This window comes from Chamaea fasciata, unplaced genomic scaffold (genome assembly GCF_029207755.1).
Source record: "Chamaea fasciata isolate MVZ Bird 193981 ecotype frontalis unplaced genomic scaffold, bChaFas1.0.hap1 SCAF_8, whole genome shotgun sequence".
Lineage (NCBI taxonomy): Eukaryota > Metazoa > Chordata > Aves > Passeriformes > Sylviidae > Chamaea > Chamaea fasciata.
This window is the reverse complement of record NW_027094093.1, coordinates 27849950-27875064: the sequence shown is the minus strand read 5'-3', so window position 1 is coordinate 27875064 and position 25115 is coordinate 27849950. Positions and strand designations below refer to the sequence as shown.

General features: G+C 47.6%; 1 protein-coding gene across 1 annotated transcript; it reads left to right on the top strand.

Moving 5' to 3' along the window:
- The first annotated feature begins 7053 nt into the window (after positions 1 to 7053).
- LOC136293457 (uncharacterized) lies at positions 7054 to 20042 on the top strand. Its single transcript, XM_066190254.1, has 6 exons — positions 7054 to 7903; positions 13621 to 13795; positions 14517 to 14721; positions 15151 to 15773; positions 16702 to 16847; positions 17662 to 20042. Exons 1-6 carry the CDS (start codon positions 7188 to 7190, stop codon positions 18455 to 18457), a joined length of 2661 nt encoding a protein of 886 aa, XP_066046351.1. The 5' UTR covers positions 7054 to 7187; the 3' UTR covers positions 18458 to 20042.
- The last annotated feature ends 5073 nt before the right edge of the window (positions 20043 to 25115 follow it).

Genomic DNA, 25115 nt, shown 5'->3' with positions numbered 1-25115 from the left:
CTAGACAATATCACATGGTGAAGCAAGCAGCTCATAACACAGCAGAATTTAATGCCAATGCCCGTGCTCTCCGCAACCTCTTGACCCTGGGCTGTACTGTTTCTTCAGGGGTTCCCCATGCCAAGGTGGCGCTGAGATTTTGTGGTTCTTGCCTATGCTTAAGGTGAGAACACAGACTATAAATCATTGAGCAGACTATAAAGGTTATTGTTTTCACTTTATTACCTGGTTTTGAAATCAATCTGGCAGTTGTTCCTCTTGTTAGCAGTCCTGATTTATGCCATGCAGAGGACAATGAAAGCAGTGATAATACTGTAAACTCCGGGAAAGTTATGATTAGCTGTTTACCCTAGGAAGGAGAAAGAAACCCAGGAAACTTTACTGGTTTAGAGAACTACTGTGGCCATACCTTGCTGCTGCAATTAACAGACACTGTATAAGCTGTGTTCCTGTTTCAGCTGCTACAACAGACCAAAAAAAAATCCAAGAAATTTAACTAGTCACCTTTTCTTCATCACCCAGTTTCTGCAGCACTGTGCTGGTTAAGAAAACAGCTAAGAAGGCAAATACAGCCAAGGCACCTTTCTTTTTCTTCTTAACCTTTAATATGAAAAAAATAAAACATCTGGCATTATTTCCCTTGAGACTTCTGGTGTTCCGCTAAGCAGCTGAAGTGATGTGCATGACGTGGCAGTAAGCAGATCCTGCTGTGACCGTGAGGTTTGCTGTATCAAATAGCACAAAACTCACAGCAGTGAAATAGCCTGCTAAAATCCTTTGTATAGCTCTTTGAAATGTGCTGTTCACATCCCTCTAGCTGGCTGGACCTCTTTAATAAAAGGGAGATTGTAGTCCAGAATAAACTAACCTCAGTTCAGTGCTGCAATTTGCAAAACCTAATGCAGAGACATTAGAATAAAATCTGAAGGTTAGTGTCATCTCTTATTTCAAGATGGAGTAAGGATCTGCAGTTATTCCCCTCCCTTGGAAGCAGGAGTTGGGTGTGATGGCCATGACTCGGAAGCTCATTTGCTTGTGACTGAAATGTTGTAAATGTGGAAAGTGGAAAATGTACCAGTCTCACTTGATGTCTCTGATCAAGCACGAGATGCCAGACAATAGCAAGCTGCTCTCCGCCATTTCATGGAACAAATGTCCTTGTTTGATAAGTCTATAGAGTAAATCTTGCTGCAGGAAACTCTGCAAAGCAGCACCAGTAAACCTACTCAGCCCTGCCAGATTTAGGGGCCTCTTTTCCTGAGGCCTTGTGAGGCTCTGTGATCCCTTGTCCTGATATTCCTGGAGTCCTTGAACATGTCTGGTCTTCTCCACAGTTTTTTTCATCAGCAATGAGCTACTTATCCTGTGCCTGCCTGCTTCATCCTCCTGACACTTTATCTCGTGCTTTGCTGGGAAGGTCAGCCAGGCAGAACGGTTCTGATGTGTTTGGGAAGAAGGAATTTATCCTTCAAGCTTTAATCCTTGAGAAATAAGGTTTTGGGGGGGATTTTACAGGAAAATTAAGGTTCGTGGCAAGTCTCCAAGCAGGCACTTATCAGAGTAGTGAAGAAGTTGATTAAACAGAATCACATGGTAGAAAATAAGCTGAGCACACTTTGCCTTTAGTCTTATGCTCACTTAAGGCATGAGGCTCATAACCACTAGAAGCTTTTCAGTCCCTGAGTCAGGGAACAGGCAAATGTTTCACAGATAATGTGTTGAGGAGCAACGATATGCTGCAGTAGCAGCCAATACTAAACTCTGCTTTGCTATTTGGCCTGGAAGAAGTGACCATTGGCCTGGAGAGCTGCTGGTCTAGAATAAAGCCTGAGCTTTGGGTAAGTGTGGACAGCACTGCCTGGAAGTACCCAGGTGGGTAAATGAAGGAGCGTAGCATCAGTCCAGAATTCTCACACACACTGACTGGGGAATGACGAAGAATGGGCAACTCAGTGCTTGGTGTAACTGGAGGAAAGCAGAGGATACATTAGGGCTGCTGTGTACCTTTAGGAGAGGGTAAATTAGGACCCAGAGTTGGGTCACCATGTAAGAAATGAGCATTTCCTTCCTTCCTTCCTTCCTTCCTTCCTTCCTTCCTTCCTTCCTTCCTTCCTTCCTTCCTTCCTTCCTTCCTTCCTTCCTTCCTTCCTTCCTTCCTTCCTTCCTTCCTTCCTTCCTTCCTTCCTTCCTTCCTTCCTTCCTTCCTTCCTTCCTTCATCCCTCCCTCCTTCCCTTCCTTTGCCTCACACTTCATTGACCTTTGCTAGTCAATACCTGGAATCATCTGCTGTAGCTGTAGCATGTACTTACAGCTCTGAGGTGGTGGGAAGACAAACTTTTAAATTGCTGTGATTCCCAATGTTTCTTTGTTGGTGACCATATAAGACTGCACGTAAATACCATGGGCCTGCAAATATGTGCTCAGAGGTCATCTCTAGCTTATCAACCAGAAGCATATTAACTTGTTTTGGTTTTTTTTTTTCTGTCTCCATCTTGTGCTCTTCTTCAGCAGACTGCCTAAAACAGGCTTGTGCCCATGTTACTTGGGAGCTGAGTGTGTAGGCACATTTTATATCATGGGGTGTCAATGCCTGACAAATGCAGGCATCTGAGCTGAAACTATGATGCAGTTGCTGTGTGCCATGGAGCACAAGAACAGGGGAAGGAGGGGGAAACACTCTGTTTCCTGGTTACAAACCAGGGACAAATTACCTGGTGTTTTGGAGACACCACTGCTTTTCTCCTGCTCCAGGCATCCCTGAGCTGTGGGGGAAGGAGGCTGTGTCTCAGCCAGTCCCCTGTCCTGGTCATGACTCGGGCAGCAGCTGCCTAGGGTGCTCAGTGAAATTAAGCTTAGCTGCCTGACATGCTGTGCACAGCCCTCAGGGTGGTGACGTGGGGGAATGGGCAAGATCACAAGAGTTCAGCTGGAAAGAGATGGTCCTTCCAAGAGTGGAGTGGCAGGGAAGAAAGGTGCTGCTGCCTGAGCTAGCTGTTACCAGATCTCCACAGCTGCCCTGCAGGTGTTTGGGGGAACAGAACTCACTGATTTCTGAGGTTCCCCATCACTCCAGCCAGAGCACCAGACCCCTTGCACACCCACCTATGAGCTACAACCATGTCCACCTTTGTCCTGAGCTCTCCTCAAAGTATCAGAGGGACTTCCTGTGTCAGAAGTGTTTAAACAAAAAAAAAATCGCTGTTCAGAGAAAAAATTCACCCCTGATGGGTGACAAATATTAAAATAAATTATTTTGAAACAAAATTCCCATCTTTCTGCACTTAATCCAGTAAATTTTGGTTCTTGCCTACATGTCAGCAAACTTTGCTCAGCCTCCTCTGGAAAGTCTCTGTCCCCTGCTGTCTCACAGCCGGCTCTGGTTGTTCTCTGTCTTCTCTGGCTCCTCTGCTCTGCAAACCTGCCTCTGGCTCTTGCTCTCTGTCCCTCATTCTGCCTGCCCCACTGTGCCCACAGGAGGTTTTATTCCAGCTGCTCCTTCCCTGAAAGTGACTTTTGCCATCTCATGCACATTTTCTGGAAAATCCTGCCCAGACAAAGCAGCAGCAGGTCCCTGCTGCCTGGCAGTGCTTGCGAGCACTGGCACCTTCCACGGCTGCTGGAGGAATGGGCCTGTGCTGTTTTGCAGTGCAGAGGGGGTACCCTCACCTGCTGGAGGGTTTGAGGCATTCCCCTGAAAAATGGAGGGGTGTAACCCCCCCTGCATGTGCTGTGCACTTGAGCAGGCAGGGACAGAGTGGCCCCTGACCTCCCATGCCTGGCATCACCGTAGCTGACCTGCAGACCATAGAAGGGTCAGGTCTATGAGCCCTGACAGTGAACTTCCACCTGAAGAGAATCATGAAGGCAAAAATCAATTGTCTTCTCAGTGCTGCCCATCTCTTGGTGAATGGTGCACCCACAGAGAGATCCCACCCTGTTGTTTCTGTGCCTGTTTCCTTGCTCTTCTCCTGACTGCTTCTGCCCTGCCTGTGCACTTTCTTCTCTGGCTCCCTTGGTGTCACACGCAGACATGCAGAGCTTGCCAAGCCAATGTCCAGCCCAGGATCCTGCCTCACATGGGCCTTGCTTTCTCTTTAGGCCTTACTCTGTGTAACTCCCTGCCTTGGGCAAGGGCAGCTTTATTCTCTGCTCTCACTGGAGCAAGGGCTGTTTTCTCTTTCTTCTTGTTCTGAAAGCATAGTGCCAAAAGTACGTGGTGGCTTTTAGTCCTGTGGCTGTGACCTGATCGCAGACCAACCAGCCAGGGCATGGCATCCTTTATTAACAGCACTTTCTCACAGGAGCCCTTCAGCACTACCAGGAGCCATGCTCTCTGCTCAGTGACTGGCTTTCACATCATATGATTCTCTCTTTCTTGACAGATTATGTTATAACCTCTGAGCACAGAAAGTCCTGATCCTCACGTTTCTCTGCTGTCACCTGTGGGCTCCTCCAGAGCCGTGAAGAAGGGGGAACTCCAGCCCCACCATGAGAAGACCGGGTGAGAAGTGCCTGTGACATCTTGGGGGACAGCCACATTTTGCGAGCTAGTTTTAGTTTTTATTTTTAGCAGTTATGAAGGATGGAAATTATGTTCTTCATTCAGTGGTGAACCACAGGAGCAGTTCTGCCTTCCTTCTCTGGGATGAGATTAGACATAGTTTCATTAATGCGGGGAAAATATGCTAATTTGAGCCACTCTAAGCAGGGAATGAATCAAGCTCACAGTGTGTTAGCAAGGTTGGCTTCCAGGCAATACTGTACCTCAGACTTCCCCTCAGATAGATGTTTGTTGGTGCATCACATGGCTAGGTGCCTGTGGTGTCTTAGCCTTCGGGGAGTAACAAACCTCTTCATTCCCCTCCTGATCAAGGTGGGTGTGCTCCCTGAATAGTTTGCCATGTGTGGGGAATCCAGCTGCATTACAGGACAAACAGTCTAGGCTGTAACTGGTTCTGTCTTGCTTTACCGAGACCTCTTCCTGTGTGTTCGACCTGGTTGGTTCTTGCCTGGCTTATTATTAAAGAACCGTGCCCCACCATCCCAGCTCTATCTTGCCCTTATGAATCTTAGGCTAACCCCACATCCCCTGCCCAGTCTTACTCTCCTTTACAAATGGCACTCACTCATTCCCTTTGCTTCTGATTGCCAAGGAAGGGACTGGACTAGGCTGTAGCAGACACTGATGTTTTATGTGACTGCTGGCAAGCCCATGAGGCCTAAACCCCTGAAAGAAATCTAGAGTCTCTTCATTCAGTGTAAGTAGGCTCCATCCACTTCCAGCAAGGACTTAGCCACTTAGTCTTCATCCTGCTGGCCCAAACTGGAGTTTAGAGGCATAATTCTCCACTCTGAATATGTGATTTAGTCACTTAGATTCCCTGGGCCTTACAGTGCTGAACACAGCTCATAGGAGGAGCCTTGAAAAGCACAGCTTTCTCTTTTGGGGCCTCCACTGAACTGTCTTGGGAGGATGATCATTTGAACCTGTGGCTAAGGAGTCAGGAGGGTGCATTTGTGGAAGACTGTAAGCTACCTTTGTCTCTGTACTGGAAAGGCCTTGGCAATGCTTGGCTACCATATGCAGTCAATAAACCATATGTATCTTCCTCGTGAAGGGTGAATCAGAGCAATAAGGGGCTGCAATATGACTCTTAGGCAGAAAACCACCACCTGTCAGCCTTCTTTTTCCTGCTTGCTGCTTGAGTCTTCAAGGAGACCACAGTTATGTCATCCTTTCCCAGGCCCAGCATCCCCCTTAACTCATACACTCTTGTCTGCACCCCATTTGAGGGAAAGAACCTCACTATCTCTTGTAAACCTGCCATTTCCTCAGTGCTGCTATGTAAGTAAGCTGAGGCTGCAGCAAGCACTTCTGAACATTTGTCGCTAGAGTTGAGCAATGTTATTGTGAGGGAATTGCTGAGGGTAGGTAGGATGAGCTTCTCCAAATTCAGACAGGTAGTGTAAGGCCATTGTTGGCTTGGCTGGAGAAGAAAAAGCTTTCCTGCCCCAAGCCCCACAGCTCATCGCCCAGCTATGCTGCTCTGTTCCTACACAAGCTGTTGGTGTTGGATTCTGCGTACCCTGGAAGCAGACCTGCTGCTGCATCCTGCAAGTCAGCACCAGGCTGCTTCAGTAACTCATCTTTCCTTCCATTCACAGGTCTTCTACGCATGGCGACTCCACCCATGTGAGAGCTCTCTTATGTGTGTGCCCAGCAGCACACTTTGCTGTCCGTGGTCTGTGGACATTGACTGGCATCTAAGCGACACCCCAGCTCCCTCCTCTCCCCCTAGACGCCACTGTCCTAGAGCCTCCATGTGCATTTGCTATGACATACATCAGTGTTGATGAGAGACAGGAACACTGCCGGGTGATCTCGAGCTGCCAAAATAATCAGCTCTGTGCACAACATGGCTTAAAGGATTTTTCAGTTAGCAGCATGCATCCACTAAAGAACCTAGACACTCATATTTTTTCCGGGGACTTCCACACTCTCGCCTGCCACACAGGCAAGGCACCTTTGGCCAGTCCTGTGGAAAACCGGATGTATCGGAGTGTGGAAAACCTACACTGGGCAACAGTTGCTGACTGTGGGCTGTACTCCCACTGCCGGAGCCTGGATAACGAGATCATCTTTCGCTATAGAAGCACCAATCAGTGGACAGAAGGCTGTGTGGATGTGGCCCCAGTACAGAGCACATCAGACTCTCTGAGAAACCTTTCTCTCCGTGCTAAACAGACATCGCGATCTGCACAGAATGTGCTCCTCCCTCCTTTTCCCAAAGTGCCTCAGTGGCTCTTCCCTTCCACAGAGGAAAGATCCCTACATGGGAATGCCAGAAAAGAGCTGAAGGAGAAGCTGAGGCTGCACAGCAGTAAGGGGACAGAGCCCTGTAAGCCTGTGCGCCCACAGGTGGCCCTGCCTGACCTGATGGCCCAGGAGTGCTTTGAATGCCAGGTGTGCCAGCAGTGCAAGAACAGCTGTGCTGTGAACTGCTGCACAGTTCTGGTGAAACACACTGCTCTCAGGCACAGCCTCACAGCAGGGCAGGGGCTGTCCTTTGCACACACCATCATCAGTCCAGAGGACATCAAGCAGGAGGCTCAAAGGAGGCTTCAGCTCCGAAGGCAGAATAGCTCCCCCAATTTGTCCCTTCAGCATGCTGGGGAAAGCCATGAGATGAGCAAATCCAGAACAGCAGAGACCGTAGAACAGTACAGTGGGGAAACAGATGGCAAAGTCACGTTGGGACAGAGCAAGAAAGGCTGCTGCAAAGGGAAGCTCTACATACCGACCTTTGAGGAGTTCAAGCAAATGAGAAGTAAGGAGGGAAATTCATCTGGCAGCAGCAGTGGGCCAGCAGATTGCTTGAAAAAGGGTCTGCCTGCAAACGAGACACTGGAGGAGGAAAACAGTAAGAATGTTTGTCCAGAGGCTTTAGAGACCAAAGCTGTGAATGAATCTGCTGTCACAGTGGAGGAGGATGATGATGTATTTCATGAAAACCACACCTCTGCTGGCTTTTCCCAAAACCCAGCCACATGGGAAGGTTTCAAGATGAGCAGTCCTGAGGTGAAGGACAGAACCTTCCAGACCTCCATCCCAGTTGCATCACGAGTCCCTATTTGCTCCAGTCCTATTCCACGATCACCTCTACAGGCAGGAGCAATACACAGTGCTGGGCAGGAGATCTTCAGTGATGAGCAGCAGAAAGGAGAGACAAGACAATTAAACGATGTCCTCCACCTTGCAGGGCCGTCACTGCCTTCTGAAGCCCAGTCCTCTTGCTGTTCATCGCTGCTGTTAGAAGCCACAGACTTATCCAGCTATGGAGCTAAGCTACAAAAAATGAAGGATGAATTCATAGGTTCAGCCTTGGAACTTATTAAGAAAAGGTAACATGCTCCGTGGGGTCACCTGAAAGCAGTTTCCTTGTTAATGATCTGGTCTTTCTCCTGATATGTACATTTAATTCCTGTAACATAAATGTGCTGTTGACAGAGCCTTTCATCTTGGAGTCTCTGATAGCCTCTGATAGCCACAACACATCTTTAAAGCTGTCCAGCTTAAATTCCACCTTGGGGGGGATTAAACATCAAAAGGCATTTTCATCTAGGCTTTGCCTTTTTGTGCACCTTAATCCTGTAAAGACAACAGTCATTAGTAGTTCGGGCACCCAGTTTCCCACTCATTTTATTTCTGTATTAAATTGTCAAAATGTCTTTTTTTTTCTTTTTTTTTTTTTTTTTTTCTTTTTTTTTTTTTTTAGCATCTGTTAAAAGTAGAAGACAGCCAAAGGATACAAAGTACTGATGTGATTCCTTTGAAGAAAGATGTAGAGTCTGTCCCACCAGTACAGGACATGGTTTTAGATAGTGTGAGATGCAGCAGCAAGTGCTTTCACTGGCTGGCTGTATATAGTGAACAGGCACACAAGGGCAAGACGGCTGCTCTGACTTTTTAACCCTGTCTTGGAGACCTGCACAGGCAGTGAGTGAAAGTACTTGCAAATACTGTCCTTCTGCCATCTCCCTTTAGGCAGCCAGAGAAAATACTTCTGTAAAGCCTTCCTCCTTCTCCATCCAGGGTTTTTCCCCTTCTCTGGGTAAGATGTTCACAACAACTGCTTTCTCTATCCTGGTTTTGGACACTGCAGTCCTGTTACCTCCCTCCTGCCAAAGAAATGGGGGTCCCTTTCTATGCTGGGTGACACAGTACGGATCAGCAAAGTTCTAGAAGCTAAGAATTTGGAGAAGTTATCACTGTCTTATCACGAGATGAGGCTGATGGGAAAAGGAGGAGTAAGTGTTGGTGGAGTGGTTTGTTTCCATGCACTTGGCTTTCATGGTTGGATTTGCCAAGAATTGCATTAGATTTGGTTCCTGGCTGCTTCTGCAATCCACAGATGGATGTGTGAAATGCCAGGGCATCAACTTTGTATGCTGGCTTTTTATTTCTGGAATACACGGGCTGAGACTGGACTCTGGTTTTAGAGGAGATAATAGTGACTTCTGCATGGGAGTGAGAGTTGTCTGAAAGAACTCAAGTGGGGCTGAAGCCACAGTGACATAAGAAATACTTCTTATAACTTTATAATCCAAAGGAAAGTAGGTGGTGTCAGAGCCCTCAGTGCTTCCCTCAGCTGTCCAGCCCAGCCTTTGTGCTTTTCTTCTACAGTATGAAAACCCAGTGAAGAGGTAGATGAGAATGTTATGGGATGCAACCATTTTAATAGATTAGGCTATTTTTGTCATGAATGTGAAATGAAATAACAGAATGGCACAAGCAGTAAGGATGTAAGAACAGCTGTCTCTTTGCAGATCAATGATTTCACTGGCATCTGGAGCCCAAGCTGCATGCAGAGCAAAGTACAGGAAATGAGGAGTGCATATGATCTTCCTCCCCACTTTTCTCCCAGCCTCCAAACACTTCCTGCCCAGGGCCTTTGTGTGTAGCTTCTGTGCTTTTAATATCCACAGTGGGTTTTGTTTCTGTGAATGTGTTCAGTCTCACTAGTTGGCTGTGTTAAAATCTATGAAGCAATTTTTATTAACACCAAAATGGGAGTTGATCTAAAAATGTGAATGACAATGGTTCCAGTATTAGAGAGGTCGTTTTATATGTGAAGTTTTATACACTGGCCTTATTATTTTTCAGAGTAATAACAATTAATGGTAATTGTTATTGCCAAAGCACTGGTTATTGGGAAACTCCAGTTTCCTTTGTTTAGAAATTTACCATTTTTCCATCATTTTCACCTGAGACTGTAATGTCCGTAAATATTCACTACTCCAGCTGATTTTCACTGCAGAGGTGGGAGATTTTTGTCTGCATTTTGAGTGCTAAATTATGATAGCTGGCATCCAGGCCACATTCTTTCTAAGTCTCAAATGAGATTAGCTGAAAGCTGGGGATTTGGTCCCATTTCCACAGATATTCAGCTCAGCAAACCTCTGATAGAGATGTTGTGATGAAGCATCACAGAGTAAAATAGCTAAAATTGTCTTCTCTTTCTAGTGCTTCTGTGTGTCAGTTTTACAAAGCAGTTTTGTCTGTAAATTAGCAGTCTCCATAGTAATTCATTGTTAATTAGTCAAGATTTATTCAATTGACTTAATATTTTGTCAGTGAAGATTTGATTGTCAGTTTCATAATTATGGTGGCTTTAGCCCCCTTGTGGGTCACTGGATACCTTTAACTTAGGTTGTAGTCCTGGCTGGGAAGGGGTGTTGCTATCTAGGTGAAAATCCTGTAAGCTTTTCAGTATATAGTCCACTTTCTGAAATTGCTTAAGGGGAGAATTTTAAGGATAAGGACATGCAAATACCTCAGGTTTGTGTCTATGAAACTAGGAACATGGTGACAACAGAAGGCTGCACGATTTGGCCAAGGAAAGAAGGCTTCCTGAGAAGAGTGATGAGCTGTATGTGGGGTGACAAGAGGATGGTGGGTGCAATGTGCAATACCAGCTTTCCCTAGCAGAGGACTCCAAGTCAGGAAGGCAGGTGACAGCAGGGAAGGCATGCACAAAAATGTTTCCATTAGTCAAAAAAGAGTCAAGAACATGTGGGAAGGGCTGAGAACTGCTGGCTTAGACAATCATAAAACCATGAAGAGGCCCATAGAGACAGTGAAGGAAAGCAGGTGCATTTCCAGTTGTACACCATCCCCAGTACCTCCACTTCCATGAAATTCAGAGTTGATGGCCAGAGGTTTAAAAACACATTCAAAAAGAACTGGTCCTCCCTGTGTTGGCTCAAGTGCATCACCTCTATTGGGGCGAACAGGAAAAACTGTCACCAACCCCAGGCACAAACTCCTGTCCCAAGAAGTGATTTAATCTGACAGAAGGAAAGATTCTGGAGTCCCCCCTTCTGCCCGGCTCTGTGAGGACAGAGGGGACTTGACTTGCTTGAGCAGGTGGTGGTGTGAACCTGTTGGCAGCACAGATCTCTGCCAGGAGGAGGGCACTAGAGAAGGGGCAATATCCTGTTTTCTTGGCAATGTCCCCTATTCCTCCTAAGCCAGAGGCAAAGGTTAAAGGAGTAGCCCGAAGATGTAGTTCCACAAAACTGCTTGTATCCTCCCTGTTCTGGCCACATCCCCCTGATCACACTCTGATCTAGCGGTGTGTGGAGCAGCACTTGCCCCAAGACCACATGGCCAGTACATCAAGCAGGAGGGATCTAATCATAGCAAGAAGCAGAGCAGTCAAACCAGGGGTGAAGAAATCTCTTTTCACACAATGTGGGTTCTGCATCATTGCTTTTCTTACCTCCAGCTGGCCAGCCATGGAGTGGGTTGAATTTCTCAATCTTCAGTCATCTTTTCTTAGCTAAGCTCTCTGGGTAGTGTTGGCTCTTATTCCCACTGCAGATCACGTCTGGAGATTTTTTTTTAAATATCCCTTTTGGGCTATAGAAACCACAATAAGTGGTGGCATCTGGTCTGTAGACCCTATCAGCAGAGAGCTGCTGTCAGCTTCACTTAGAGGAGCAGCAATACTCTGGAGTGCTTCCCATATTTAAGCAGATGATCTTGAAGCACTGTGAAAATGACAAATGAAAGCTCAGCATCTCTCTTGAGAGTATGTTCTGTGTAGTGGGAGATGGTGTGATCAAGAAGATAATATTCCAATTATGAGCTCTGCTACTAACCTTGGATGCATCCCATTGCCTCTCTGTGCCCCAGCATAGTCCCTTTTCTGTGTTATTTAACCAGGAGCTGTTTGAGCAGGAGCAGCTTTTGGAAATGGTGGTTGTTGGCAGTGGCACATCCTTTTCAAGAGTTTTCTTGCTCCTTAACCTGTGCCTTCCCTCCCATGGGATTGCCCAGCTGATCTGTTCATACTTTACACAGCTCAATGAAACATAGATGAAATTATCTGAGAATAGATGGGGGGGGACTTTTTAAACCCATATAATTTCAAGACTGATTTTAGGTCATAGCTACACAGATAGTTACACACACTTAAGGGGTGGTACCCCAAGCATGGCTGGGGACAGCAGGGAGGAAGGAGACAGGAGCCTCTCAAGCCAGACCAGGGCAGGCCAGCACCGTGGTGGGACTGCAGCCTTGCTGTGTGCCTGTGCTGCTCTTACTGTCGCCTTGTAAGTGCTACAGACTGCTCTGTGCCAGCAGTGATGTTGGTGTCCCCCTTCTACATGCTGGGGAGTGGAGACCTGAAGGGGGACAGCAAAAAGCAAATGCCAGGAGCCTGCTGTTGGCACTGTTGCTGTTGCTGCGTAGTCACGGCTAAACTCTTTTTAACTGGCTGTGTCAGCGGGGAGCTGGAAACATAAATGGCGGAAGATGAAAAAGCATCAGCTGGAGAGATGCAAACCAACTTTTCTGGCCTGACAACAGAGCCAGTTTGTGTTCTGGGAGACTTGTTCCCTCTTCAGTGATTTTAGTATTGGCTGATGGTTTGTTATTGGAGCCAACTGTCATTCACTGCAAGGAGAATGCCCATCTGTCTCATGTGTTTGCTTGTAGCTGACACTGTTGGAATTGCACATTAGCAGTGTGACCTACCAGCATAAGTTCACAAGTGAAGCCTTTAAGAAGAAGCAGATTTTTCTCATAGGAGATTTTTTGTTAAGCATAAAATACATGCAGAACCTGAAATATGTTCCAGACACTGGCTTCCTGTATAGACAAGCATCTATATTCAGTCCTCACAACTTTTCTTTTTAAAGGAATCCAAGTCCATAAAAATTAAGTAAACCGAAAATAATTTAAAAAATAATATTCTTCCTGACAGGCTTAATTATGCATGGAAATAAGATGTCTTAGAGAGTCTGTTAAAAAAAAAATGTATCACAAATAATATCACAAATGACAGCCTGTCAACTACTCTGTCAAGTCAGTGGTTTTGCACCAGACTGTGTCTGTCTGGAGAGTGATGCTGTCTACAGAGAGGGGAACGTGGTGTTGGACAGGCTGCCTGTATCAGCCCGGCCAGGCCCTTGTTAGCACCGGACAGCCGTGAATGAGGACATCCCAGAACTGCCAAGTGAGAGCAACAGACACTGCCAGTCTTTTCAGGTCTCGAGTGCACCAAAAGGCCTGATCCTGAGTTCACTGAAAACAGATAGTATCTTTCCAGTGATTTCAGTGGGTTTGGGATGAAATGAGATGAAAAACAGAGGGAAAACTCCTTTAATCCTCTAATCCCTTCAAAGTATTATGGTTTATAGCAGGTGATTTTCTTCCAGATGAGCCATATAGTTTCTGTGTTGGCACCATCTCCTTAAATAGCAGCAAATATGGATGTGGCCTACTTAGAAAGGAGTGTTTCTGGTCCCTGTGGAGCACCTCATGTTTTATGGACACGTAAATGCCCTGCGAGCAGCCGACACTTGATAACCTAAACTGCTGTTGGCATGAGTGCAGTTACCCAGTTTGCACTGTCTTAACTGAGCAGTGCTTAGAACCCCTGAAACACAAGCACAGTCGTCCATGCTGACCAGTCATGATCCCTGCTGCACTTTCCCTGAACTGTTGCAGATCGTTGTTTGAACCTGGGCATGTTGCTCAGTCTCATCTGTGTCAGGAACAGCAGGAGAACTGCATCTGTGATGTTCAATGGAGTTTGCTTCTTCCCTTGCAGCTGCAATGCTGAGACTGCTGCCAAATCCCCCTCCAAGGGGCGGTGTGATCTGAGGGAAGCTGATCTCCCACCTCTGGAGGACAGCCAGCAGCCCACAGCGATGTCCATGGCAACAGAGACCTGGGAGGACAAGCCAAGCAATGAGACATCCAGTGACACTCCACCTGCAGGGAATGTAAGGGAGAGGAATTCCCCTCTCATGCATGTGTTTAGGATTTTTTCTTTGTTAGAAGCTCTGAAGGAGCCCTTCATTGTAGGAACTGGGCAGGCTGGGAGATGGAAATCTGGTACCAACTCCCATGCTTGATTAAAATCTGTAAGAAACATCATAAGCTTTTTAATTACACTCATAAAACAGGAGTGAGTTTTTTGCTCCTGCCTATGTGCTGCTGCATTTCATGCTGGGGGTTCAGCAGTAACCCCTTCATGGCTTCCAGTGTGTCTGAGGTTCAGACAGATTCCCTCTTAGTGCCCCCTTGGGCAAGCTGCTGGTGCAGGTGGGGCACAGAGGCTGGACTTCCTGACCCTGCAGTGCTGAAACTTTCACAGAGCAGCTGCAAGCAAGCTCAGGTCCCTGAGCACAGACCCATAAGCCAGGGCTGTGCTGTTGACTTCTTCATGGTTATTTGACAGCCGTGATCCAACCACCTCAGAGCTGCTGTACTCAAATCTATACAACAGCAAAGGGAGCGGGGTCCTTACTTGTTAGGGCTGAGCAAGACAGAGGGACTCACGGGGACAGATTTCTTAACCATCATGTATCAGAGCTACATTTACAATCTCATTGCTGATGAGTTTCCTTTTTTCTCCTTTGGCAACTGAAGTCCAGTGTCTGTAAAACCAGGTGCTGCTTTGACCTCAGCCTTGCTCCAGACCCTTTCTTGCCTTTCTTGCAGACCCCCAGTCCTGCCTGTCGCCGATCCAGCTCCGACATTGTCCATGAGAGCACGGATGGTGCCAAGGCCCAGCGGGAGTGCCGGCTGCGGCCGCACTTCAGTGACCCGATGCCAACAGACTCGGTGAAGAGGAAGCAGCTGGAGCTGAAGATCGCGGCTGCAGCACGGCAGCATGCACAGAAGCGCCGGCAGGAGCGAGACTATGGTACACACACTGCACACTCGGGGGCTCATGGGCCAGATGCTGGGCCCTGCTGTGCTGCTGAAAATGTGGAGTAACTCTACAAACCAGGGGAGGGAAGCATCCTGGGTTGTACCCAGGTGTGCAGGAAATCAGGATCTACTCTGCTCTGTCCCTGAGTGGTAGATGGCAGGAGAAGTGGCAGCCCAAATGAGTTCACAGGTAAGGGCAGTGCAGAGATGACAGATCCCAGACTTCACCTGGGAGCCGTTCGCTTCTGACTTGCACCAGTCTCAGCAGCAAAACAGGGTGGGGAGGCAGCTCACAGCCCTGCTTCACCAGAACCAGCCTGTCCCCCCAGGGTTCCTGCCATTCATGGCTGTGCCAGCACGAGTTCCTTGGGTGAGCTCTGTGCAGCTGGCAGTGCCTGTAACGGTTTGTGTCTGTTCTCAGGTCCAGTGGTAGCAAAAGCCAACCTTGGCCATGGTGGCAGCTTTGATGAGACCCGACGCACCCCACGGGGCTCCCTCCGCTCCAGACATCACTGGAGCAACGTCAGCAGTCTGAGCACGGACAGCGGGATTGTTGGGGTGAATGATGCCCGGGATGACCTGGATCCCACTGAGGCCACCCGGACCAAGTCAGCAGATGTGGAGAGGGCAGACAGTGGCATTGGCCAGATGCCAGCCAGGAAGTGGAGGAATAGGGCATCTGAAACGCTGAGCTCCCTGCAGGCCTGGGAAGCTCACCGTCCCTGCACTGACTGTGGAGAAAGGGACCTTCCGGTGGAGACAGATGTGCAGAACTGCAACCAGAGGCGGGCTGATCTCTGCGAGAAGTGCCGCAAACGCAGGACAGAGCGCAAGGAGTCTGTGCTGGAGTTTGTCAACACAGAGGCCAGCTATGGAGAGGACCTGCGCATCATCAAAGAGGAGTTCTACCTCCCCATGCAGGTAGCTGGGCTGCTGAGCCAGGAGCAGCTCCAGGGCATCTTCAGCAACATCCAAGAGCTCATTGACCTCAATGAGAGCTTCCTGGAGATACTTCAAGAAGAGATTGATCAGGCCTTTGACCAGGTATGATGCTGCCTCTGCCCTCTAAAGGAGCTGGACCAGGCAGACTGGAATAGGTTTTGCGTTAGGCAGGCAGCGTAGGTGGAGCAGAGGAACAGGAGGTAGGACTCCCAGGTTATGGTCAGCTATCAGCTATCTAGTCCCTTGCTCTCTCAGCTATTCTGATTTCAGTAGCTCTGTGCCAGGTCACAGGTATTGTACTCACTGTGCTGTGGTGATGCCACTGACATCAGCAGTCTTGCTCATTTATCCCATTATCAGGTCTTAATGGTCCCATTATCAAAGTTAGTTTTAGGCCAGTTGACTTGGTTGCTGGTAAGAATGTGACCATGGAGGCACAGAGATCAGCTTGCTCTGTCTCTCAGGCTGTGCTCTTGCAGCCCTGAGCTGGCTGGCTTCATGCTGGCTTGGCTGTGTTTGCCTTGGCTTGCAGTTTACTGCAGCTTGGCTCTAGGCTGTCTGTGGGGCCAGGCAGTGTAGGCTGCTTCCTGCTCTACAGCTGTGTATGGCTGCTTCTACTGACTCACCATGCCTTTCACAAGGAGCTTTCCTGCCCCACCAGCATGGCGGTCAGAGGGCAGAGAAATAGAAATAAGACTGTGAGGACATAATACACCCTGTTGACTAAGAGGCTCATGCTGGCCTTCAAGCCCTTGCTCTGATGAGCTGGCTGAGCCCACAGGAGGAGAGCAGACAGCTCCTTGAATGTGGAAAAGCAAGCAGTTAGGCCAGCTTTCCTTCCCCTTCCCAGGCACTGATTCCCCCCAGACCTGCAGGAGCTGCCTTTTGACCAGGCAGGATGAGCCCAGCTCCACCTTTGGTCTGGTGCTCAGCAGATGCTGCAGCAGTTCATGCTGATATGACTGAAGGCAGGCCCTGTGGCTGTGCCCCTCCTGAGCTAACTGACCAGGGCTCTATTGCATACTTGCAGGGGGACGATGACCTGATGACTGTGTGCATCGGAGAAATATTCCTGGAATTCGTAAACATGCTGCCAGCCTTTCAGACATACTGTCTTCAGCAGTCCTCCTCTGTGAATATGCTCAACGCTCTGGAGAAGGAGAAGGAGTTGCTCAGGTGAGAAAGGGGATAAATATATTCATCCAGGCTTGGGGACAGAAAGGCAGCAGGCTGATGGTGTAGCCTTTGCCAGCCCATCAAGATCAAAGTTTGATGCTAATGTTCTTCAGTTATCACTGCTCCCTCTTGGTGTGACAACAGTCATTTATTCTCAAAAAATACTCAGTCCTTGGCAACTAAGGCAACCAGTTGATCCGCAGCTGTATTCTGTATTTTGTGCTAGCAGTATCTGCCCAGTGACCAGTGCACTGAACTGTCACCAAATGATAGCTGAAATCAGCTCTCAGTCCTCGTGCTGGAGCCCAGGTTAGATTTCCACTGCAGAAAACCACTTTGTGGCACACATGACTTGAACTTGGTTCCCATTACTAGCCTTGGTCTATTGGGCAATGTCAGGCAAGTAATTTCTCTTTCCACTGCTCAGCCAAATTCTTGTTTAATATGCTTTGTAATCTAATGATGAAAGCTATTACAAGTTAATGCAATCTGATACAAACTGATGTATCTGCCTCATGTTTACGTCAGTGGGTACCAGAGAAAGATCACACCCCAGCTATTTTATGATTTAATAGAAGACTGTTAGGATGTTATGTGCGAGTGTCCCAGGCACCTCATTAGGATTCTGCAGCTGAGCACAGCTGCAGAAATGGTTGTTAGTCTTTAATAAGATGGAATTCACAAGGTTGCTAAAAATGGGGGGGGCTGCAGTGCCCAGCAGCTGTCAGCACCACGCTGTTCATTTGCATTTAGGATTGCAGTATCTGCCGGCAGAACAACCACTGTTTCATCCTGTCTTCTTAAATCCCTGCAGAATATTCCTCAATGTCTCCCAGAATGACAACACAGCACTGCGGCGGATGAACTTGAGGTCGTTCCTGATGGCCCCTTTGCAAAGGGTCACCAAGTACCCCCTGCTGCTCAGCAGAATCATCAAGGCCACCACCGAGTACCACCCAGACCATGGCAGCCTGCGGGAGGCCAAGAGCCGCATCGAGTCCCACCTGGAGCACATCAACATGAAAACCAAGCAGGAGGGGAACACATGGACCCTCCGATCCTTTCGCCAGGACAGCAAGAAGAAGAGGGAAGTCATCAACATCGAGATGAGAGAAACTGCCCTCAAAACTGTCGGTTGGCTGCGGGAGGAAACGCGGTTTGTGATGGAGGGGTCTCTGCAGCTGGCCCAGCCCCCCGATGGCCAGTGGGTGAAGAAAGGCAGCAAGACCCTGAAGTTCCAGAACATGCAGGTCCTTCTGCTGGTGAACATGAAGCGTGTGTCCGAGTCCAGCCTGGATTCAGCTGAGCCAGGGCCTGTGAAGGACGCAGTGCTGGTACTCATCAGGGACAAAAACAACGGGAAGTTCCATTTGCTCAGGGAGCCCTTGAGGCTGAGTAATTGCATCGTCTCCACTGATCCCGACTGCGATGACACCTTCGAACTCATTGAGATCAGGCGGGAGGCGTTTGTGTTCCGGGACAGCGACCGGGCACGGACTCACCACTGGTTCAGGCAGATCAGGCGCTATTCCAGGGAGCTGGGCTCCTGGAAGAAGCGGCGGAATGCGCTGCCCAACATCATGATCAGCACTCCTCACACCAGGCCCTGAGTCCTGCCCGGGCAGGCTTGGCTTGATCAGTGCCACAAGCAAAGACCATCAAGAGCCCCAGTGGCCTGAGCTTGCTCCATGGACAGCACAGGGAGGAGCCTGGTCCCCAAAGACTCTTGGGGACTAGCACTGGAAGCGAACACCATGGCCTGGTGCTGGTCTCCAGCCTCTGGACTCACAATAGTTTGTGGCCCATATACATACAGAGATGGGCTCCTCTTGAGGAGATCACTGAAGGATAATAATTTAACTTGGTAATGTTGCACTGCAGGATAATGATGTATGATGCTTGCCATTGCATGGATCGTGTTGAAAGCCAGTCTTGACAATGAGAGAGAGGTTTCCACTATTGACTATATTTCATCAGCATTAGGTAAAGTCTGGGTACTCAGCAAAATTAGGTGCAGTATTATGCAACAGAGGATAAAAGCTGGAAAAAATTATGTTTTCCACCACTACTAAGGACTGTGTTTCATTATTCACCTCTGTCTATTTAGTCAAAACACTTGTTTAAAAAGAAAGGCCTTTCATCTTTAATCCAAATCAAGTAGGTATCAATTTGCTCAGATTCAGCTGCATGCACACAGAAAAAAAAAAAAAAAAGTAAAAAAAAGAGCAAACACATAAACCCCACATATGTGTAGAACCTGTGGAAGAGCAGCACATCCCCAGTGAGAGTCTGTTATTTAACTGACTTAGGGACTGGAACATAATGCTGCCTCTGAAATATCTCAGAAATATATGTAAATACAACTCTGCTACCACTGATAGTGAATTTAAGAGTTTGCAATTATTTAAATGATGTAATCTAGTGTATTTCAAAATTTAATTGAAAGGAACAATTTACATTGTACTGTAGAGTAACATAAAATGTTTTAATAATTATGTTTCAATTACTTTAGATGGGCATTTTTTTAGTATTTGTATTCTGGAGTATGTATTTCATTTAATATGGGTGGTATTCAGATGAGCTATGTGCCTACATCTGCCCTGTGGATCCCCTGAACAGAATTCAGGGCTGAGAATGAGACTGGGTGAATGGTACAAACCTGCTGCTCGAATTCTCACTAGACAACAACAGACTGGCACAAACCCTCTTGCTCTGGAGCCAAAACTGAGGCCACAAATAACTGCCCCATAAGGTCCAGCCTCTCTCAGTTGCTCAGCAGGGAAATGACTCGAAGTTGAACAATGGTAAAAAGGCAAACAGGGTTTAACCTTTTCAGCCTGACATTAACACTGACTGCTGCTTTGCAGAATGTCACACTGTGACTTACACAGCAAAGGCCAGATTTCAACCTGGAGGCTGAATTAAAGGAGCCTAAATTTTGGCCCATGGATCTGGGAGGACAGCCTGTAAATGTTCTTTCAGGCCCACAGGGTAAAGTCACAGCCAATCAGTATTATTCACTACCAACAAAATATTTTTGTTACAGGCATTTATTTCACATGAGGATTCACACAAACACATTTATGTATTTCTCCAGAGATCAACCAGCATCAAAGGTCACCAATGAAGGCAGACAGAAGCCATCTTCACAAAGGTAGCCCTAGTTCTGTAAAGTCACCACTGACTCAGCATCTGAGCACGTCTCAAACTGTGCCCAGTGCTTTGACCTCTGGCCACAGCTGCCAGGGCTTGTTGCACTGCTCCGGGCACTGCGGCAGACACCACTGACATGTGCCCACTGGCTGTATTTTCTCTTATACCATCCAGCATTTAGTGCTTCATCTTGTCCTTGAGGAAATGGGAAGATTTGCATCATGTGGAGGGTACCCAAGACATGAGCGTGCCCACACACAGCTGAGCTCTGTAGCAAGCAATAGTTGTCTGAGTGATTGCCAGGGTAGCAGCCTGGCTGCCTCAGGTGAGCGGGAATTCCCTCCAGCTCTTTCTAATCACTAGACTATAAACTGTTCCCTCAAAATATGCGCTGAGCAGCCAGTGAAGAGCACGAGGCATTGCTTTTAGTTTGCCATTTGTTTTTCACAGAGACAGATGCCTGAGCAGAGCGCTGCTGGAGGAAGGTTTCTCTTACGCTATCATGGCAGATCTCATCTATGAGCCCTCAAGCCCCATTCACCTCACATGCAAAAAGTAACAGCTTGTAGCACCTTTTGTCTTCTTTCCCAAGATCACAATGGCACAGCCACCTTCTCTTCATTTCTCTGGGGCACCTCTGACAAGAGAAGGCATAAGTACAATAACAGCCCAATTTATCCAAACAGCAAGTGGCTTTCACAGCCACAAAAAGCTGCTACTTGCTGGAAAGTTTTCAATTACTTTCCAGCACAGTGATTTTCTCCACATCAATTCATGCTCAAAACCACCAGTGGACCGTTTGTACAGTCATATCTTTAAATCAAGATACCTTCAGCCAGCCTGGCTGTTCAAAAAGGTTAGAGAACAATAAGTGTACGTAAAAGGTCTAATATTTAGCATCAATCTTATGTTTGGCTGATTGTTCAATTTGTCAGACTCAGGGATTTTCTAGGTATCACAGGAAGCACCTGCCTGCCAGGCTCCTGTAATCATGGCCTATTTCCTGTGAACCAAACTCTCCCCAGAAGAAGGTCCATGAATAATCACCGGGTATTGAGTATATGAGCAGGATGTGTACTTGGTGCTGTAGCCCTGTTTTAAAAAACCTGTGGCCAAGGAACAGTAACTACAAGCCCTTTGATCTGGGACAGCTATGAGAAGCGACAGTGGGATTGGTGAACCTGTCAGACTGGACAGAGGTTGTGCTTCATACACACTCTCCTTTAATGTACCCTGTGTGTGCAGCTGCTCATTTGCCTGTAAATGACAGGTGTTGAAAGGGGACACAAGCAGGGAACAATCCCTGTGGCCCCGTGAGTGCCTGTGCTGTGGGGTGAAGCAGCACAGGAAGGGCAAGAGTGTCAGTACACTGACAAGGCAGTAGATTTCCATAATCCTCAGGCACCCTTCTGAACTAGATGATCCCTCTCCTGGGAAGTTCCAGGTCTTTCAGTATCACATGTACACATCTCACTTAGCGGCCATGGAGATTAGTTGTTCTGTATTTTTCCATTTCTGATTAACAAACTGACAAAATGCTATTATAACCCAGGGTACTTGGAATGGGGTTGTCTGCAAGCCAAGAAAGCAATTATTTGTTCCATGCCGGCCATCCTAGGTCTCTGTAATATTTTTATGCCTCTCACTGTCACAACTGACAATACTAAGATTACTTGTCAAGACTCCTGCCCACTGAACTTACCCAGGTAGTACAAGCAGACCTTTCTGGAAGTACCCCTTATCAGGGGAAAAAAGAGAAAGTTGGTTGATCCCTTGATTATCAGAACTCATAAATGACCTTTAAGAAGAATTTAGTATAAGCCTAACTGGTCATTTATCAGGAAAACAACAAAAGACAGTCTTTATTTTTAGAGTCCATACAGTTTTGAGCTCTGAAGGCAGACACAAAAGATGACAAAACACTGGATTTAGAGCCCTCTATGAGCTCAGGTCCCGAGGAAAGAAGGAATAGCTCCTTTACAAGTCACGAGGCTGGGTGGGAAAGCCTGAAGAAAACACATGGAGATGAAAAGCAAATAACTCAGCTTTAGTCAATAGAGAGCCTCTCCTTCATGGTGTCCTTGTACTTTCCTGGTTGTCCTTACCAGAAGTGCAGATGGGGAAGGGGTGTTCAGTGTGAGTCTCCACTATTTGATCAAGAACACATCTGAGAAGGAGAACCAGCTTTGGTCTGGCAGCAAGCAGTTGTCATTGGAGACTGAGATTGATTTCCGCATACCCCAAATCCTGAAAAAAGCCCCAAGATCACCTCAGATCTCCTGACTTTTGTTACATGTGAATTTATAATGCAGCAGAAGTCCCAAAAATATATATTTTTTTTTCCCCAGCAGGAAATTCTGGTGAATCTTGCACTGTCTTGCTTGCCCCTGACTTGTTCAGAGGGAAAAGTTTAAATTTTCTAGCACCATGTCAAAGATCCCTTCAGGGCTCATGGATGAGGCACCTGTAGTAACGCTCATTTTGTGATGTCTCCTCTTACGTGCATGCTGGGGAACTGGGTGAGATTTAGCTAGAACTAGGCTGACATTCTCTGACTTGAAACTCGAAAAACCTGGAACTGAAAGCAACTGAGGAAACTGTCCTCCCAGAGACAGATAAATATTCAAAGCTCTCACTGTCATTATTGAGTGACCTGTCCCTACAGTGGAGTATGAAGAAGCAAAATGTCCTACTGATCAGGCAGACGAAGGAACTATCTTATTTCTCACATGCTGCTGCTGCGGAGCAATCTGACCAGACACAGGTACAAGCAGTGAATAAAAAGGAAGTTTTTACAGTAACACTGTACAGTCGAAGAACTCCAGGCAAGCCCTAAGGGCGCTCGTTAGAAAAGAATACACTTCCCCTGGGAAGCTGAAGGTGATCCCCTAAGGGAAACCTTCACGATGGAAAGGTTGAATGATAGGAAGAGAGTTCCTGTTTTTCAGCAGAGATGAAATCCACTGCATCCAGTGACAGTTCTTGAACAAGAGAAGATGGACTGCGGATGTGTGACGGGTCACGATCCACATACAGACCCCCAGCATCATCCACATTCACTTTCTGCTCCCTTTAAATTGCCTTGGTGTGCAGTGACATTGCTGGCTGAAAAACCTGGGTGAGACTCTGTAGCTCACTCCCTTTGCAGTGAAATGAAGGCATATTATTTATTCAGAGAGAAAATCCTTGGCAATTCTCTGAAAACGGGAAGCAGTTAAATTACTGCAAGAAAATATCAAACCATTTACAGTGTTACAGCTCAGAGAATACTGAGAGCTGGCACCGCGGGGAGAGGAAAAGTCTCCCTCCAACACACTGGCACAGCATGGAGGGGAGACTGTGTGATGCACCAGGTCAGGAGCAAACACTGCTGAAAAATAAAGTTCCTTTGATCCAGCCCACTGCACAAAGACGTTTGCTGGCACCAGGAAAGGGCAGTCTGAAGGTGATAACGTGTCCTCTAACAAGTGCCAGTGTAAAGAGGTGGCAGGGCTGGCTGCAGTTAATCAATTCCAGCAGGCAGAGCGCAGTTCAAGAGCCAGCCCCAAGGTCTATTGAGCGTCCTGCTCACCCCCGCTTCCCGAACTGTTTCAGGTCAGCACTTTCATTGAGCTGCTGGGCTTCAACAGGCAGGGCTATAAATAAAGAGCCATTAATCAACTATTTAAGTACTCGTTTTTACTGAAATAAAGAAAACCCACAGAAATTACATCAAGATGAGAAAAATCCAAACAAACAAGTTAGTGAATACAAAGACGGTTCAAGAGAGCACTCCCAGGAGCACACTTGAGGCTGAGGAGGCTCAGGGAACAGCCGTGCTGGGTGTTGAGTCAGACTCTCCAGTGCTCCTGCGCTGACTCACTCCCCTCCCCGATGCCAGCACACGCTGCACAGGCCATTCAGCACCAACACGAGTCACTTGTTCAGAGTTCAAGTGCATCTGATTCACCATGAACCATCAAGATTCTGCAGTCCACTGCCATTCCCTGCTCCCCCGTCCCTGCTGAAGTCCTTCTGGGTTTTCCCTTCTTCCCTCTACTCCAAGCTCTGGGACAGGAACACAACTTATCATTTAGGATCAAAGTAATGTGCAGATTCCTTGTCAGAAGGTCCTACAGGCTACTGCAGTGCAGAGAAAGCTAAAAAAGCATCCCCATCTTCCCCTGCTGCTGCCTAGGGAGAAAGTGGTTTTGTTTCCCTTCTCCAGACCCAGGCTGGGAATGAGCTGTGTAGCCTGGCTCTTGAAAACAGAGGCTCTTGCTTTTCCAGAGGACGATGCTAGGCTCTCCTAAAACCTAGAAGAGGAAAGAATGAGGTGTTTGCTAAACGTCCTTCAAGAACACAACACTAACCGTCTCTTTCTTGGGCACCTGCTCTTCACAGAGCCTTAGGCAGAAGGATCCCACACTTTGCACCTCTGTATGCCCTAAGTAAGAGCCTTGCTCTTCCAGTTGTCCCTCCCATGGTACCTGCACCTGTGGCTCAGCACTGCTTCATCTCCACCAGCTCGCAGAAGCCACCAGCAAGAGCTGGCAGATGTGGATCTAGTGAATGGCTGCATTGGCACACAGGATCCCGTGTCAGGAAGCAGACCTTCTGCATGACCAAATGCAACTGGAGCACCTGGGACACAAGTCAGCACAAAGCCTTAACCAGCAGCTGCCCTGCCGCATGGCCTCACACGCCAGGAGTCCTCTAACCTATGACACACCAAACTGATGCTCAGGAAACCCTTCTATATTCCCCTGCTCCCACGAATTTCCTGTGTGACCTTAAAGTGCACAGCTGTGTCTGCACAGCCTTAGGGTGTTGGTTTACCACCCCCCCCCCCCCCCCCCCCCCAATCTCTGGTCTGGGCAGTAAAACTGGCTTAAGCTCCTTCCTTCCTCTCACTGCCACAGCATTAAGTCGAGAAATGAGCAAACACTGGCACAGGGCAAGAACAAAGAAATACTTTGAAAGCTGCTACATTGCCATGGGGCTCAGGAAGTTACACCCTCATTTTCTTCAGCTGTGAAAGGGGGATGTTCCCATCTCCCTGTGTTAAGTGCTAAGATACAAAGGTTGAGGACAAACATGAAAGATTATGAGATGCTGTTAATCTGGCCACTTCTT

Excerpts from the sequence above, each read along its gene's own strand:
- LOC136293457 (XM_066190254.1), top strand. The coding sequence starts at position 7,188 with ATGAGCAAATCCAGAACAGCAGAGACCGTAGAACAGTACAGTGGGGAA. Across the intron at positions 13,796-14,516 it reads ACACTCCACCTGCAGGGAAT|ACCCCCAGTCCTGCCTGTCG; the intron begins GTAAGGGAGAGG and ends CCTTTCTTGCAG. Across the intron at positions 16,848-17,661 it reads AAGGAGAAGGAGTTGCTCAG|AATATTCCTCAATGTCTCCC; the intron begins GTGAGAAAGGGG and ends AAATCCCTGCAG.